A 15,154-nucleotide genomic window follows, 5' to 3' on the forward strand; every position below is an offset into this window, starting at 1 on the left:
CAGGCTAACAAGTTATTTTTAAGCGTGACAGGAAACTCAGAGAAAAGCCTGATAGATTTAACTAAAAACAACAATCACCACCATCTAGCAAACGGACAATAAAACCTTCTGAATGTTAAAAAAAAAAAAAAATTACAAACGAAGTTGAAAGCTGAATAACAAGATGTGGGAAATATTTACAACAAAAAAGAAAAAAGGTTAACATTCCTATAAAAATCAGTAAAAAAAGATCAATCTAAACATGGGAAAATGACAAAAATAGGCAATTCACCCCCTAACATCCATACAGATGGAAAAATGTCATAGGGGAAGATGCTGGTTTTACTGGTAATAGAAGAATTACAAGTAAAAATAAGTTACAGCATGTGTGGCCTATCACACTGTCAAGGGAACGCTATCTGGACTTTAACTTTGCACGTGTGTGGGAAATAAACTGTGCGTGACTTGCAGCCCAGCAATCCCACCCTGAGGAATTTACTGCGACAACAGAGCAGCTGGGCGGGCGCACACAGGTCTCTGCGTCCACAGGGTTACCTGCTCCATCACCACCACCGCCCTCTGGGCTCAGGAGGCCACACGACGCCCCCCTCCACGGGTCCCACTTCCCGCCCTCCCCTCTTCTCCCGCCCACTCTCCACTGAGCTCTCGTCGGGAGCAAAACTGTCTGTATTTTCACCTGCCCCCTTGACGGCCCCCTTCACTCTGCTGCTGCAACAGGAACCTGGCTCTCCCCGCCATCTCGGGCCCTCCCCCGGGTCCCCGGCCTGGACGGGAGGCCGCGGTGCTGCCCAGCTCCCAGCTCCCCGCTCCCGCGGCTGCGGCCACTCCCTCCCGGAGGCTCTCACTTCTGCCTCATCTTCGCTCTCGCCAAGGCTGCTCCTGTCGCAGTTCTGAGGACGCCAGCGACCGCACAGCGAGTCCTTAAATGCCCCTCCCCCCGCCTCAGAACCTGCAGCTGCCCCTCACAGGAGGCCGCGGGAGCACCCCAGGGAGCACCCCGGGTTATGTGAGCGGCCCCCGAATGCCACCGCCCGCGTCCCTGCAGGAGGGAAGCAGGCAGGTCAAGGGTGGAGGCGACGTGAGAGGGCGACGAGGTGCGGCCGTGCGGCCTCCAGGAGAGGCCAGCGCGGGAGTGAGCCTCCCCGAGCCCCGAGGGGGCCGGCTGCCGGCACAGCGACTCTAGCCCATGGCTCGTTTCGGCCTCCTGACCTCCAGAACCGTGAGAGGAGAAACGCCTGTGCTGCTTTAAGCCACTAAACGGGCAGAGACCTGTGACAGCAGCGACAGGAAGCTCACGGCGCCCTGGCCTCCTGACTCCTTCCCTTCTTCCTCTCCTTGGGGGACGCCGTCCTCGGCCCCAACTCGTGTCTCGTGCCCACGGTTACCTGCACCATCGCTGTCTCCGAGGCCCTTCCCTCACTCTAGGAGCCGGTCCCAGACCCCGCCAGGACTCGGGACCCGCTGAGCCCGCCGCCTGCGCACAGGCTGCAGCCCCGGGACTCATGTTCTCTCTGCCTGGCAAGCCCACGGTGGGTCATCAGGACAGCTCTGCACACTCCAAGGCCACCACCTCCTCCCGTGCCACCGGACCCACGTGGCAGAGCCACAGCTCTGGCCAGAGCGCGGCGCCTGAGCCCCCACGGCCGTGCCGTGGCCCGGCGGGCCTCGCCTGCCTCCTGTGGGCCCCAGGCCCCTAACGCCGTCTTGGGAGCTAGCAGCGCCATGTCCCCACTCACTCCGTAACGCCCATGTCCTGAACCACAGAACAAAGCAGCCCGAAGGGAACGTCCACCATGGCCCCTCCGGGCCCCAGCCTCTTCCCGCAAGCGTGCGCCGGCGAGGCTGACCCTGCGCGCCTGTGGAAAACTCACCCCCGGCCACGTCCCCAACACTCTCGGGCAGCGTTCTTTGTCAGTCTCTGCAGATCCCTCCCACCAGCCTCTGCGTGTCATTTCTCTTCTTAAAAACCAAAATGAAATCCAACAGAGAAACAGCCTCTCTGCCCCACGCCCCCTCCAAGCCCCATTCCTCTCCCCCCGCAGGAAAGCACCAGAGCGTCCCCAAGTCCCCTCCCTCCGTCCTCTCCTGACCCGCACTCACTGGGCCTTCACTCCCACGGCTCTACCGGGACTGTTCTCACCTGGGTCACCAAGGACCCAAGAGTACAAACCACACGACAGCCCTTGCGTGAGGCTCAAACAGGCAGAGCTAGGGGTTACCTCGTGGGGAAGGTGCGTTGACTGAGGGGTTCAGTGCCTTCTGAGGTCCCGGAAACGTTGGTCTCCTGACCTGGGTGGTGGTTACAAAGGTCTGTACGTATATAAAAATTCATGGAGCTGTATATCAGGATTTGTGCACTGTATGTAAGTCATGTCCGATAAAAAGGTTAAAAAAAATCTTCAATAAATATTTGCTGGGCGTGTACCTTGCATACCGTGTGGGGCCCTGGAGAAGCGGTGAATAAATGAGAATGGGCCTTGCTCTTAGGGAATTTCACTCCATTTGGGACGAAAGGAATTAGTCAAATGACATCAAGAAATGAGAACCTGGGGTGAAGGATAGGGAGGGCAGGCCTGCTTTCTGTGAGACTGTGCGACAGAGGAAGGACGGGGTCTGGAGAAGCGGCCTTTCCCGGGAGGCGAGCGTGGAGAAGAGGAGGGGGCTCCGGGCAGGGGGCGCGCCACAGCCTGAGGCCAGAATGCAGGACCGGCAGGACCATGGCGGGAAGGCCCACCCCCGAAGGGTTTCCAGGGCGCACTGAGAAAAGGTCTCGCTGCAGAGACAAGGGCTCCTCACTAACTGCCCCGCGTAAGGCCGGCCCACCCGGAGCAGAGGCAGGTGAGACGCATGTCTGTGTCTGTGGGAGCTGGTTCCATCTTCAGGTGCGTGTGAGAGAACAACATGACACGGTGTCCCAGGGGACGGGGCCAGAGTGGGAGGGAGACCAGCTGCAAAGCCTTTCACGCCTTCGGATTTTTGGTCACATGCATGCATGACTCAAACATAGTTAAAATGTAAGATTAGCATCACTCAACCAGAGGCCTCTTACAGGAGCTGGTGCTGCCCCCAGAGTCCCAGGGGCACAGGTATAAAAAGACACCAGGACGAGCCCTCTGGGCCCCGAGCTCCCTGCATCCTGCCCACGCTCACCATGGATCACTAGGGCGGAAGCTTCTGGAAATGTAAACAGCATAAAATCTACAAGACACACGTGTATTATTTAAAACGCAAAGTCTACCTGGTAAAGAACAAATGAATATCCTGGATTTTTAAATTTCCTTTTATCTAGCCTATGTGAATTTTCAGGCAAAAGAAAAAAAGCATAGCACTATTCATGAAAACCAAGATGAAAATGAGAGTCGGTGACTTGGCTCAAAGGACTACATTATAAAAACAACCGGGTAGTCACATAATTTCCTCATGTTTTAAATCAGTGAAATCTAGAGTTGCAGCTGTCCCACAAACTGAAACCATATAAATTTTTAGAAAGTGAGTCAATTGTGAGATTAAAGTTTCAATTTATAACACTTCTGTGTTTTAGTTACAAAGTCATAAATAAATCTAGCATGACAGAGAAGGTAAATATTTTCTCAGTTGTTTATGCAGCCAAAGAGGAAAGGAATTTAACATGCAATTAACCACTTAGGTTCTTCTAGGTATGTACCATATGGTCTTTGTATTTAAGATAGAGAAAAAATAAATATTGTTTTGTTTAATCTAACATTTGCTTAGCAACGTCAGATACTCCAAACTGTGCCACCTGGGCATGCCTTTACCTCCCAGGAGACTTTTTTCATTTGTACCAGAGCCAGGGCATAAGACCAGGAGGAAATGTAACCTCTTCCCCAGGGGGAAAAAGAGCTAAAGTAGGAGAAATGAGAATTTCTACCAAATAATTGAAGTGGAATTCTCTGGAGAGAAAATGATGAACTTTTATCCACCTCGGGGTCTAGTTCTACTGTTTAATAGGCAGTATTTTTTCTTTTTTTTACACGTTGAAAAAAAGAGACATTTATGCCATTCTTTGAACCCACATCTGAGCAAGTGTGAGGTAAGAACAGACAAAGGTCAAAAGCAGACCTCGGATTTCTATATAAAGGCTCCCACGGATCAAAGCGCTCTCACCAGGCTTTCTTTAAAAATAACTAATAAGAAAACATCTGCCATTTCAACCTAGATAGAAATCATTTAATAGATATTTCCTTATCTTAGTGTTTTATCAGTTAATCTAAAATTAGAGCTTTTAAAATAAACTCATGAACGCTTGACACCACATGGTCAATAAGCTGACACAATTTTATTATGAACTGAACTTGTGACATCTATGAAGAGCTTTGAAATATACATTCAAAATTAAAGCTATAAAACCGGAATCCCTCATGTGCTGGAATGCACACCTGTCGGGTATCTGCATGGATCTCTATACACACTCACGTGTGTATTCTGAAGAAAGAAGTTCTTCAGCGAGCAGGAGAGAAAATAACCTCTAGCGGTAGCACACCCCAACCGTGGGGAGCAATGACGTCCTCTTGTGGCGAGTGTTTCTGTTACCTTTCTTCTTTTTGAGACTCTTGAAAAACCAACCAAAGGGAAACACCACAAGGCAAGCGCACACGGCCGGGCTGCCCCCAGCCTCTCCCGCTCCCTCCCCTCTGCGGGCTCAGCCCTCTGGGGTCAGGGGCGGCGCGTGAATGAATGTTGACCCGGGTGAGCACACTGGACAAACGACCGGGTCACCCCTGACTGCACTCCAACTCCCAACTGGTCAACTAGCGGCCACTGTCCTTTGCACATATCACCATGACAGCGGCAAACACCAGCTTAAGAATCTGCTCGAAAACTTGAGCAGTTTCCAGACGGGAAGCCCTCAGATCACATGTGAGTTGTCTGATGAAAGTTTATCTATCAGTCTGTTCTTTGGAAACTCACAACGCACATCCACGATAAATGTCCTACAACTGATGGTCCAAGCGACGTAGCACAATGTAACCCTAAATTAATAGAAAAGGGCACAGCGTTGTACTGTAATAGTGGTAGAAATAGGAAATACGTTTAAAATTTCAGTTTTTGCTGGTATTTGAGAAAAAGCTATTTCAATCAGAAGATCTTCCCCACCGACACCGGCTGACCCGGGTGTGCCACCTCTTGCAGGTCCCCCGCTCAGGGGCGCTGTCCCCCTCCATAGCTCACAGCATCCTCTCTGTAGGTGAACACCTCCCAAATCTACACGGCTCCCGCCAGGATCTGCTTCCTGGCCTTCAGACCCAAGGATCCAACAGCATCCTCACCTCAGACTAAACCCTTCCCCTCTGCACCCCTCCCGTCTTCCTGTTTCACTGACGCCAGCCCTGCCCACCGCGGGGGCCGCCCCTCCCGGCTTATGGAACACCAGCACCAAGTGGGTCTGCGGGCTCCAGAGCCTCTGACCCTCCTCTGCCCGTCCAGCGGCCTCTTCCTCCTTGTAGCTAACCTCACAGTGTCACCGAGCTGCGCCTGAGGGGTGTTCAGCCCCCAGGGATGCTGGCCCAGGTGAGGGCACAGCCCAGCAAGGGGGAGGAAGAACGCAGGGCCTGATGAAAACGAAGGCGCCTCTTTTCCTCACCCATCCTTCTGGGGAGAAGCCTGCCTCTGGAAATGAAAACTAATATCCCGGCGTACCCGCTGTACCAGCTGTACGATGCATCGGAAAGCCTCAATGTGCTGTAGGTTGTCGTATAAATTATATTTTCCTTTTCTCATTGTTTAATTTGAGGAAATAAAATGATTCATTGGAGAAAAACAATCTCTGGAGATGAGTAGAGGGGAAAACTGCCCCTCCTCTGGTCTCGGGGAACTCGAGAAGTCTCCTGTCCATCTCACGTTAGAACCTGGCAGTCGCCCTGAACCCAACTTCCCGCCCCGGCCCCGCCAGGCTCCCCACCTTCCACACCCACCTTCCACACAGTCCCCGAACCTGCCCGACACCCCCTCCCCCCACCAGGGCTGCCAGCAGCGCTGTCCCAACGACGCGCGAATAACTTTCCAGCTGGTCCCCCAACCCCTCTGTACCCCATACACGGCAGCCAAAACAGCCTTTCAACACGTAGGGTACGTTCTACATACCAAGAATATATTCCTATACTCCACAGAATGGCCAATTTATCAACCACAAGCCTATTAATCAGTTTAAGAAATAAAATATTTCTAAGACTTCTGTGCTCCCCTTCCTTGCTCCAGCGGTTAGCACTGCCTCAATTCTGGGCTTACTATTCCTTCGTTTTCTTTACAGTTTTACTAAGTACGTAGAGATCTATGATAATGCACTGCTTAGTTCTGCGTGATTTTGAACTTTATATAAATGTACAAAATCTATTTCTTCTGAAGCTCATTTTTTTTTTACTTTACATTTTGCTTCTCAAGCTCATCATCGCGATTTCCCTGCTGCACAGTATCCCAGCCGATGAATATGCCCGAAATCATTCATCTATTTTTGTGCTCACAATCGCGTGGGTTCTTCCCAGAAGCCCCCTCCTTGCCCCCCCATTTACAAACAGTGCTGTTGTACACATTCCTATCCTCAACGCTTAGGACCTAAGACAACACTTTCTCTGGGTTCCACGTAGGAGGTGAACTGCTGGGTCACAGGGTCTATCCTCAACGTTAAGAGGTGACACCCAGCTGATTTCCAAGTAGTCACGGCAAACGCAACACTGCCCACGTGTGACTGTGACTCCACAGCCTGGCCAGCACTGGTCACTGTCTGTGGTTTTCTCTGTCGCCTGATGGGTGAGAGTGAGATGGCATCCTGACACGGCTTCACCGCATGCCCCAATGAACACCAAGGTCATCTTATGCAGTGCATTCAAGGCACCGTCTTTTCCAAGATGGTACTTTTTTTCTTTTGGCTAAATGTCTAAAATTATATATTTTTTAACATCTTTACTGTAGTATAATTGCTTTACAACGGTATGTTAGTTTTTGCTGTATAACAAAGTGAATCAGTTATATATATACGTATGTCCCCATATCTCTTCCCTCTTGCATCTCCCTCCCTATCCCACCCCTCTAGGTGGTGACAAAGCACCGAGCTGATCTCCCTGTGCTATGCAGCTGCTTCCCACTAGCTGTCTATTGTATGTTTGGTAGTGTATATATGTCCATGCCACTCTCACTTTGTCCCAGCTTACCCTTCCCCCTCCCCGTGTCCTCAAGTCCATTCTCTATGTCTTCATCTTTATTCCTGTGTTGCCCCTACGTTCTTCAGAACCTTTTTTTTTAGATTCCATATATATATGTGTTAGCATACAGTATTTGTTTTTCTCTTTCTGACTTAGTTCACTCTGTATGACAGTCTAGGTCCATCCACCTCACTACAAATAACTCAGTTTCGTTCCTTTTTATGGCTGAGTAATATTCCATTGTATATATATATGCCACATCTCCTTTATCCATTCATCTGTTGATGGACACTTAAAGGTTCCTTCCATGTCCTGGCTATTGTAAATAGAGCTGCAATGAACATTTTGGTACATGACTCTTTTTGAATTATGGTTTTCTCAGGGTATATGCCCAGTGGTGGGATTGCTGGGTCGTATGGTAGTTCTATTTTTAGCTTTTTAAGGAACCTCCATACTGTTCTCCATGGTGGCTGTATCAATTTACATTCCCACCAACAGTGCAAGAGGGTTCCCTCTCCTCCACACCCTCTCCAGCATTTATTGTTTCTAGATTTTTTGATGATGGCCGTTCTGACCGGTGTGAGATGATATCTCATTGTAGTTTTGATTTGCATTTCTCTAATGATTAATGATGTTGAGCATTCTTTCATGTGTTTGTTGGCAATCTGTATATCTTCTTTGGAGAAATGTCTATTTAGGTCTTCTGCCCATTTTTGGATTGGGTTGTTTGTTTTTTTGATATTGAGCTGCATGAGTTGCTTGTATGTTTTGGAGATTAATCCTTTGTCAGTTGCTTCATTTGCAAATATTTTCTCCCATTCTGAGGGTTGTCTTTTCATCTTGTTTATGGTTCAAGATGGTACCTTTCATGTTTTTTGTACCACAATCAAAATTAATTAATTTAAAAAGGAAAAGAATCTTTTTCCAGTTACATGTGTTGAAAACCTCTACTTCCAGTCTGTAGCTTTTCACTGTTTTTCACCTGGTTTTTGGATGAACGGAAGACGCAGATTTTAATACAGTGGAATGTATCAGTCTTCTGTTTTACAGTTAATGTCTTTTGTGTTGTCTGTATGACATGCGAGTCTGAGCAGGAACAGAAAGGAGCTGTCAGAAAGACACTCCCATCATCTCTACAAATTTAACTCTTTACTTATTTATCACAGAATGAGACAGATCCAGGTTTCCTCTTTTCCATGTGGACGACGGATAGCGACAGCACCATTTAAAATAAACCAATCTCTTCTCGGCCCACAGACCTGCAGTGTTATTCAGCTTATGGTCAAGAGGCCGTAAATGTGCTGAGCCAGCTTTCAGGCTCTGGGCTCTGCTCCACCATCTGTCCCTGCAGCCCTTGCAGCATCGTTACACTGTCCTAATTCCTACAGCCTCCTCTGAGTACTAATCCTGACGGGGCAAGCCCACCCACCTGCCACTGTTCTTCAAAGCTGCTCCTTGGCCATCACGCTTCCACATAAAATCATACACTCAGCTCGTTAGCTTCAAGCCAACAAACGAGGCGAATCACATTACATTAAGAGTACAGGTTAAATGGAGAAAACGTGATATTGTTTTTATATCAAATCTTCCTATCTATAAATATGGTTCAGTTCTTTGTTCAGGATCTGGAAATTAGCTGCTTTTTTAAAAAGATGTCTGGGGAGGTACCACCTTATATTTTTTCTTGCCTTAATGGTATATTTACAATTTTTTTGTTTGTTGCTGGTAAACAGAGATGGATTAATTTTTTTTTTTTTTTTTTTTTGCTGTACTTGGGCCTCTCACTGTTGTGGCCTCTCCCGTTGCGGAGCACAAGCTCCGGACGCGCAGGCTCAGCGGCCATGGCTCACGGGCCCAGCCGCTCCGCGGCATGTGGGATCTTCCCAGACCAGGGCACGAACCCGTGTCCCCTGCATCGGCAGGCGGACTCTCAACCACTGCACCACCAGGGAAGCCCCGGATTAAATTTTTATATATTATTTATCTAGAAAAGTTGCTAACTTCTCATTAATTTTAATAATTTACCTCTACACACTCTGGATTTTCTCAGCAATCAATCATCTGCAAATACTGACAGTTTTGTATCTTCCTTTCCAGCGCTTCTATCTTTTCTTCTTGTCTTACTATCCTGATGGATACTACACCGAAGAATTCCAACGAGCACCCTGGTCTCATTTTCTCTGTTTACGGGAAGGTTTGTTACGGGTCTCATGATGAGCTGACAAATGGATGAGAGGCCGAAGTTGCTACGCAGGAAGGACAGAACACTTGGGCAAATCTAAACGAGCGCTCAGACATTAAAAGAAAAAGACAAGCCTTTAAAGAATGCCTTTTTTCTCTAAATGTAGCTATGCTTCTTCTAAAGACCTCCCAAAACAACTGACACAAAGAGCTACAGCTTACTGACCATGAATGGGGGAGGTAATCTCAGTGAAGAGATAAACCTTGATATTTTCTCAAAGGAGTTAGAAAAAGGATAGTGGACTTAATAACAACATCCTTCCTTTTAAATTAAAAATAATTTACTGATAGTTGTTGCAGAATTGGGTACCAATGTCACCTCATCTTTGTATATCTAATTACTACACAAAAGAAACCTGCATGGTGAGGAAATCTGAGTTCTCTTCTTTTTTATTTTTCTAACATTGTTTTTATTTTTATTTTGGCCATGCCGCACGGCTTAGAGGATCTCAGTTCCCCAACCAGGGGCTGAATCCAGGCCACGGCAATGAAAGCACCGAATCCTAACCACTGGACCACCAGGGAATTTCCTGGGTTTTCTTCTAAAAAGAGACACAGCTCAACTGTTATAAGACTTAAGGTAAAGCAAGCTGGGGTGACAACTCAGCCAAGCTGAAGTGGCTTCAGAAAGCAGCCCAGTTCCTCCTAATATTGGTGTCCCTACGACTCTACTACCCTCTGGTGATATAACCACGTGGAGTTCAAGTCACACTGATTTTAAAGCTAAGCAAAGAAGAACATAAAATGAGCACAAAAGCACGTGGGTCAGGCAATGCTCCGTAAACGGGAAAACACCCTTAAAGGATGTCGTTTTTCCCTACATGTAGGCAAGTGTTATTATGATTCCACTGATGAAGAGTGAGACTATTCTTATTATTACAGATCTTCACTAACATAGATAATTCAAGTACACAGTAGTACACAGCACTGGCACAATAAATTTCTTATACACATGGTCAAAAATAGGAAGGTAGTGTGACTAGCATTATGCATCACAAATAGATGGCAAAGCTTCTATGACAATCAAACACTGCTGATGAGGAATCTTATGAAGATGAAATTTCCTGGGACTTTCCTTGTCTGGTAAAGATGAACAGTCCCACATGTTCAAGTATTAGGACCTGAAGATCTAGTGGACAGTTACAGTTTACTGATGAACTTAAACTCAGCACAACACATGCTGGTATCCAACACTGTTATCAAATGAAACCACATTTATTTGGCATTTTGCAGCTTACAGAGCATTTTCAAATGAGCTTTCTTTCTATGAGATGGGATAAGCTGGACCTTCCGGTGGCCACCATGCCACCAAGTCAGGGCCACCTCCCTGAGAATAAGACAAATCCAGAGAAAGACACAGCTGAAAGACGAAAGAAGGAGAAACATTTCTAACAACACTGTGTAAGAACTAACTCAACCCAGCTAACCGGCAACCAAACAGACCGACCCCTGCACCTTCCAGGCACGGGGCTCAATAAACACCCTTTCTGCTTAAGCCACTAGGAGTCGGGCTCCCATCGCTTGGACCTGAGGTCCCGAGTGATATGAAAGCGCCAGTCTCGTGCCAGGACGCAGGGCACTCTTCCCCAGCATGCAGCTTCCTCACGGAACCTGGGCTGATGAGGACACGGCTTCAGGTTGGGTGGGAATCCCAACACCACCGCTCACTACCCACATGACCCTAGACAAGATACGTCACTGGCACAAGCCCCCCGTGCACCCCTATGACGGGTAAGCATCCAGTTCACAGGGTCCTTCTGAGTCAGGGCTTTTGCCAAGCAATCGGACGGAGTCTGGCGCCTGGTCCTCAGTGAACGGTGGCGATGCGCCCGCTCTCCATCCCGACAGAGCACCGAGGATGCCCGTCACGGTCCCGACACAAGCGGGTCCTCAGTCAGTGTGGATTCTCTTTGCAGTGAGAGCGGCTGGGGACCGATCATCACGTTCATCTTACATCGCTGTTTTTCTCGTCACAAATAAATAATGAAAAAGAACACAGACTAACTCCAAGGGCCTTTTTTTAGCCCACTTCCCTAGGAATCTAGAAAAACCCTGCTGGCAGGAGGAAAATAAGTACATGTAAACGGACGTTTGGGGGCAGTGGGTGAGTCAGGCGTTTCTAGCATTTGCCCCTCAGGAAACCTCAACATCCAGGAGAGGATTTCACACCCCGCCCACTTGACACGTACACCCATTCAATGGCACACAACAGGGTCGGAACGCCAGACTCACAGTGTTTGGGACGTACGGTAAGCCATAGAACTTCTCCTGGGTGTCCCTGAGGATGTCTGTGGTCGAGCTCCTCAGGGGATGCTTCCCATGGTAGATCTGATCCAGAGCAGCATAAAAGACCTGGACGGAAGAACGCACCTATTTAGTCTGGGCGCCATGCTTACATCTATGATGTAGGCGACCAAAGATGTTACAAGTCTACCAGAATAATAACTGCAAGTCGCAGTTGGGCAGTCACACGTATAAGTGTATGAGGCTTGAGATGTATTTTGCATTTCATACCACATTTAAGACCATGTTAATGATGAAAAGGAAAGCTCTCAACCTCTCCATGATTAAGGATATTAAGGAATTCTGAACCCTATCTATAAGGTACTCTTTCTGTACAGTGTAGTAAATTAAATTTGTGACCACAGAACTACACACACACACAAACATACATATGGAAATATATATATATATATATATATATCTGGAAATATGAAAAAATTAAGTTATGACCTGTGACCCCCTGGAGCTAATAAATACTGTTTGGCTTCTTCCTAGAATCCTGATGTAATTAAATGAGAGAAATGACAGGGTGAGAATCCTAGTTCGTTGATGAGAGGTGAAAGGCGGGGTGAAGTGAGGTGAGGAAGCAGGGGTGTTACACAGGATTCAGGAGCAGCTGTCGCAGAGTCTGAGGCCGGGACCAAGGCAGACCCCAGCCCTGCTGTCAGGGCTCAGAGGAAGCAGCTGCTGGGCGGGGCGACCCTGGCTTAAGGAGGTGACTGGTAGGGAAGGCTCACTCCCCTCCAAGGAGAGGACAGAGGCCACTGAAACATGAGAGGAGAGTAAAGCATTAGAAGGAGTTTAAACATGAACCCTGCTGCGTATTTACCAAGCTCTGAAAGCTAAATTTTGGGCAGAAAACCTCAAGTAAAGTGCTTTTTCACTGCAACATTTGACTTATTAACATTGTCTGAATTTTACCTGAGGCAAGCAAGTAGAAAATATTTTATTTTAAAAGAAAAAACTGTCAAGTGATTATGTTTCCGATACATATCTTTCGGATTCAAAATAGGAATTTGTAGAGAATGTGCAGCTGTTGACTTGAAAGAAGTGAGGATTGGTTTATATAAAAGAAAAAATTTAAATGACCTCTATAACTTCTGGCTTCATCTAGATAGAGAATTATGGTTCTAAATTATAAAGTCAAGTTTAAACCTTCACTGGAAAAATACAGACATTTCCTAAATATTGCTTTGCTATAACTGGCAATCTAAACATATACTAAATACAGCTCTTTCCGTTCTATGTTCTGCAATGAGTAACAATATTGGGTTGGTCAAAAAGTTCGTTCGGGGTTTTCTGTAAGCTGCAACATCTAGCGGAAACACCCGAACGAACTTTTTGGCCACCCCAATATTTCATGCTCATTTGCTGATGAACCAAACAACCCTAGGCGATAAGCCCCCCCGGGGGTCCTGCGTGCTTGGGACCAGGAACCTCAGAGCTGCAGAAAAACAGGAGCTGTTTCTAGAATAATGCACAGCAAGAAATAAATAAATAAATAAAAATTTAAAAGGCACAATTTAAAAACCACTACTGATACCCGCTTAGCAATCTGCAGCAACTCCCTTCCACCCTGGGTTGTCCCCACGGCTCGGGGGACGGCTGTGTGACAGGAAAGCAGCGTGAGCGGCCCTTCGGGTGGGAACCTCCTTCCCTCCCTTCTCCTCCAGCTTTTCAACCCCCCTCTCCCTCTCTCTCCCTCTCTCTCCTTATTCTTTTTGGAAGGCAGAAGTACAGAAAGGTTGGTTTTCCTTTTCAGAAGAAAATCACTGGAACAAGTGTTGCAAAGGACGCCAGGACACGGGCTTTTAAAAGGTAGGACTCCCACGACAGATACGAGTAAATCAGAAGACTACTGCCAAGTAGTGTTAACCTTTCAAATAATCCAGAAATCTTTTTGCAATTGTGTGATACAAATAGACACTAAATAATGTTATTAATCCATGGTTTCGTCTATAGCAGGCATCTTCTTCACTGAAACGTGTATTTTAAGGTCCAAAAAAACAGAGCACATTCATTACTTTCTAGGGACTGAACTTTATACACCTATAAAGCAATTCAATAGTGGCTACACTTTTAAACAGGTGACTGGATCATTAGAAAGTGAATACTGCCTGAGATGAAAGATGGGTGTTTAGGCTGTGTTTACATAACACTCAAGATCTGATGAAGAGGAATAACTCCATAAACAATCTCAGAAATTACAAATAACCTAAACATCTGGTATCACACAGACCTGACATCCAGGTGGTTTATAAAATGTTTCTCGTCTTTATCTGGAAACCTGGAACACTGGCTTTGAGTTTTACTAAAAACTAAGTCATTACTGTTTAAACTTCACATCTAAAAACACAAATTTAAAAAAAGATACAAAGTGAACAAAAAGATATAACTTGGTTGCTGAAATGCACCATTTAGAAGAAGTCAGGTAAAACTTTTCCACTCTTTGATTTTCCACTGAAATTGGGAAATAACCTTATTTGACACCTACCTCCTAAGGACGGTTGGAAGACCAAATGATTAGTCAAGGTCAAGTTCTCTGAACTCAGACGAAAGATGTTTTGGAAGCATAATTATTATAATAAATGGGTAGCACTGGCAAGAATTTAAAGTTATACATTTATTTTGAATAATATCTGTGAAAACTTCAGAACAAAGGCACACACCCACCTGAAGCTGCATGTCTGCTGCTGCACAAACCTTTTTAGATTCGCAAAGACGAGACACCATATTTCTGGGCAGTGGCTTGAAAAACAAAACAATATGTATGTGAGTAAACTGCACTGTGTACTTTTGAGGCAGGAAGGTTAAAAATAACATCAAATGATACAATTTCATTTTGGTTTAATAATAACTTTGAAATATTTTCGAGGACAAGATAAAGGATGAATACATTCCACTGAATTTCAAGAAGCGGTAATTATCAAATAGGGGTTTGTACGTGAAAATACAGGATTGCAGGGAAGTCAGACATTGGCACTGTTCTTTAAAACTCTAGTTAAAACGTTAGGAAAAGTTAGTACTTTTTCTGTCCCTTTGTTAGCAATGAAAGTCCATTCAAGTGCTCTGTTGACCTTAAGAGCACGTACTGACTGATGACAGGAATCAAAGGTCACAAAGTCAAGAAATAAACTCTAGTCCATGGTGCCAGTCAGCACTGGAGCCGAACAACATATCCCGACAAATAACCATGATAATGAACTGTGCCTTCTTTTATTTTCCAACCTGAAAGAATTGCAGGGCTTGGAAACGCAGTCTGATTAATGTCCCCATACAATTTAGGGCTTCCTCTCCGAGACTAATTAGCCATAATCATGTAACGTCACGTATTCTCTTACAAATAAACTAATAATGTAGCTGAGGAAGTGCTGTAGCCAATCTTACTCTACTTTTTTTTTTTTTTTTTTTGGTACGCGGGCCTCTCACTGTTGTGGCCTCTCCCGTTGTGGAGCACAGGCTCCGGATGCGCA

The 15,154-nt window shown here is 46.4% G+C and overlaps 1 protein-coding gene across 1 annotated transcript in view; it reads right to left on the reverse strand.

The window, feature by feature from the left end:
* Nucleotides 1-15,154, reverse strand: part of MIPEP (mitochondrial intermediate peptidase) — a 133,889-nt gene that overhangs the window by 45,310 nt on the left and 73,425 nt on the right. Inside the window, exons 15-16 of the mRNA XM_082859725.1 lie at nt 14,355-14,429; nt 11,631-11,750 (exon numbers count right to left, since the gene is read on the reverse strand). Of these exons, the coding sequence (XP_082715851.1) occupies nt 11,631-11,750; nt 14,355-14,429 (195 nt within the window). The remainder of the gene's footprint in view (nt 1-11,630; nt 11,751-14,354; nt 14,430-15,154) is intronic.

Source organism: Leucopleurus acutus (assembly GCF_964270905.1).
Source record: "Leucopleurus acutus genome assembly, chromosome: 18".
Taxonomy (NCBI): Eukaryota; Metazoa; Chordata; class Mammalia; order Artiodactyla; family Delphinidae; genus Leucopleurus; species Leucopleurus acutus.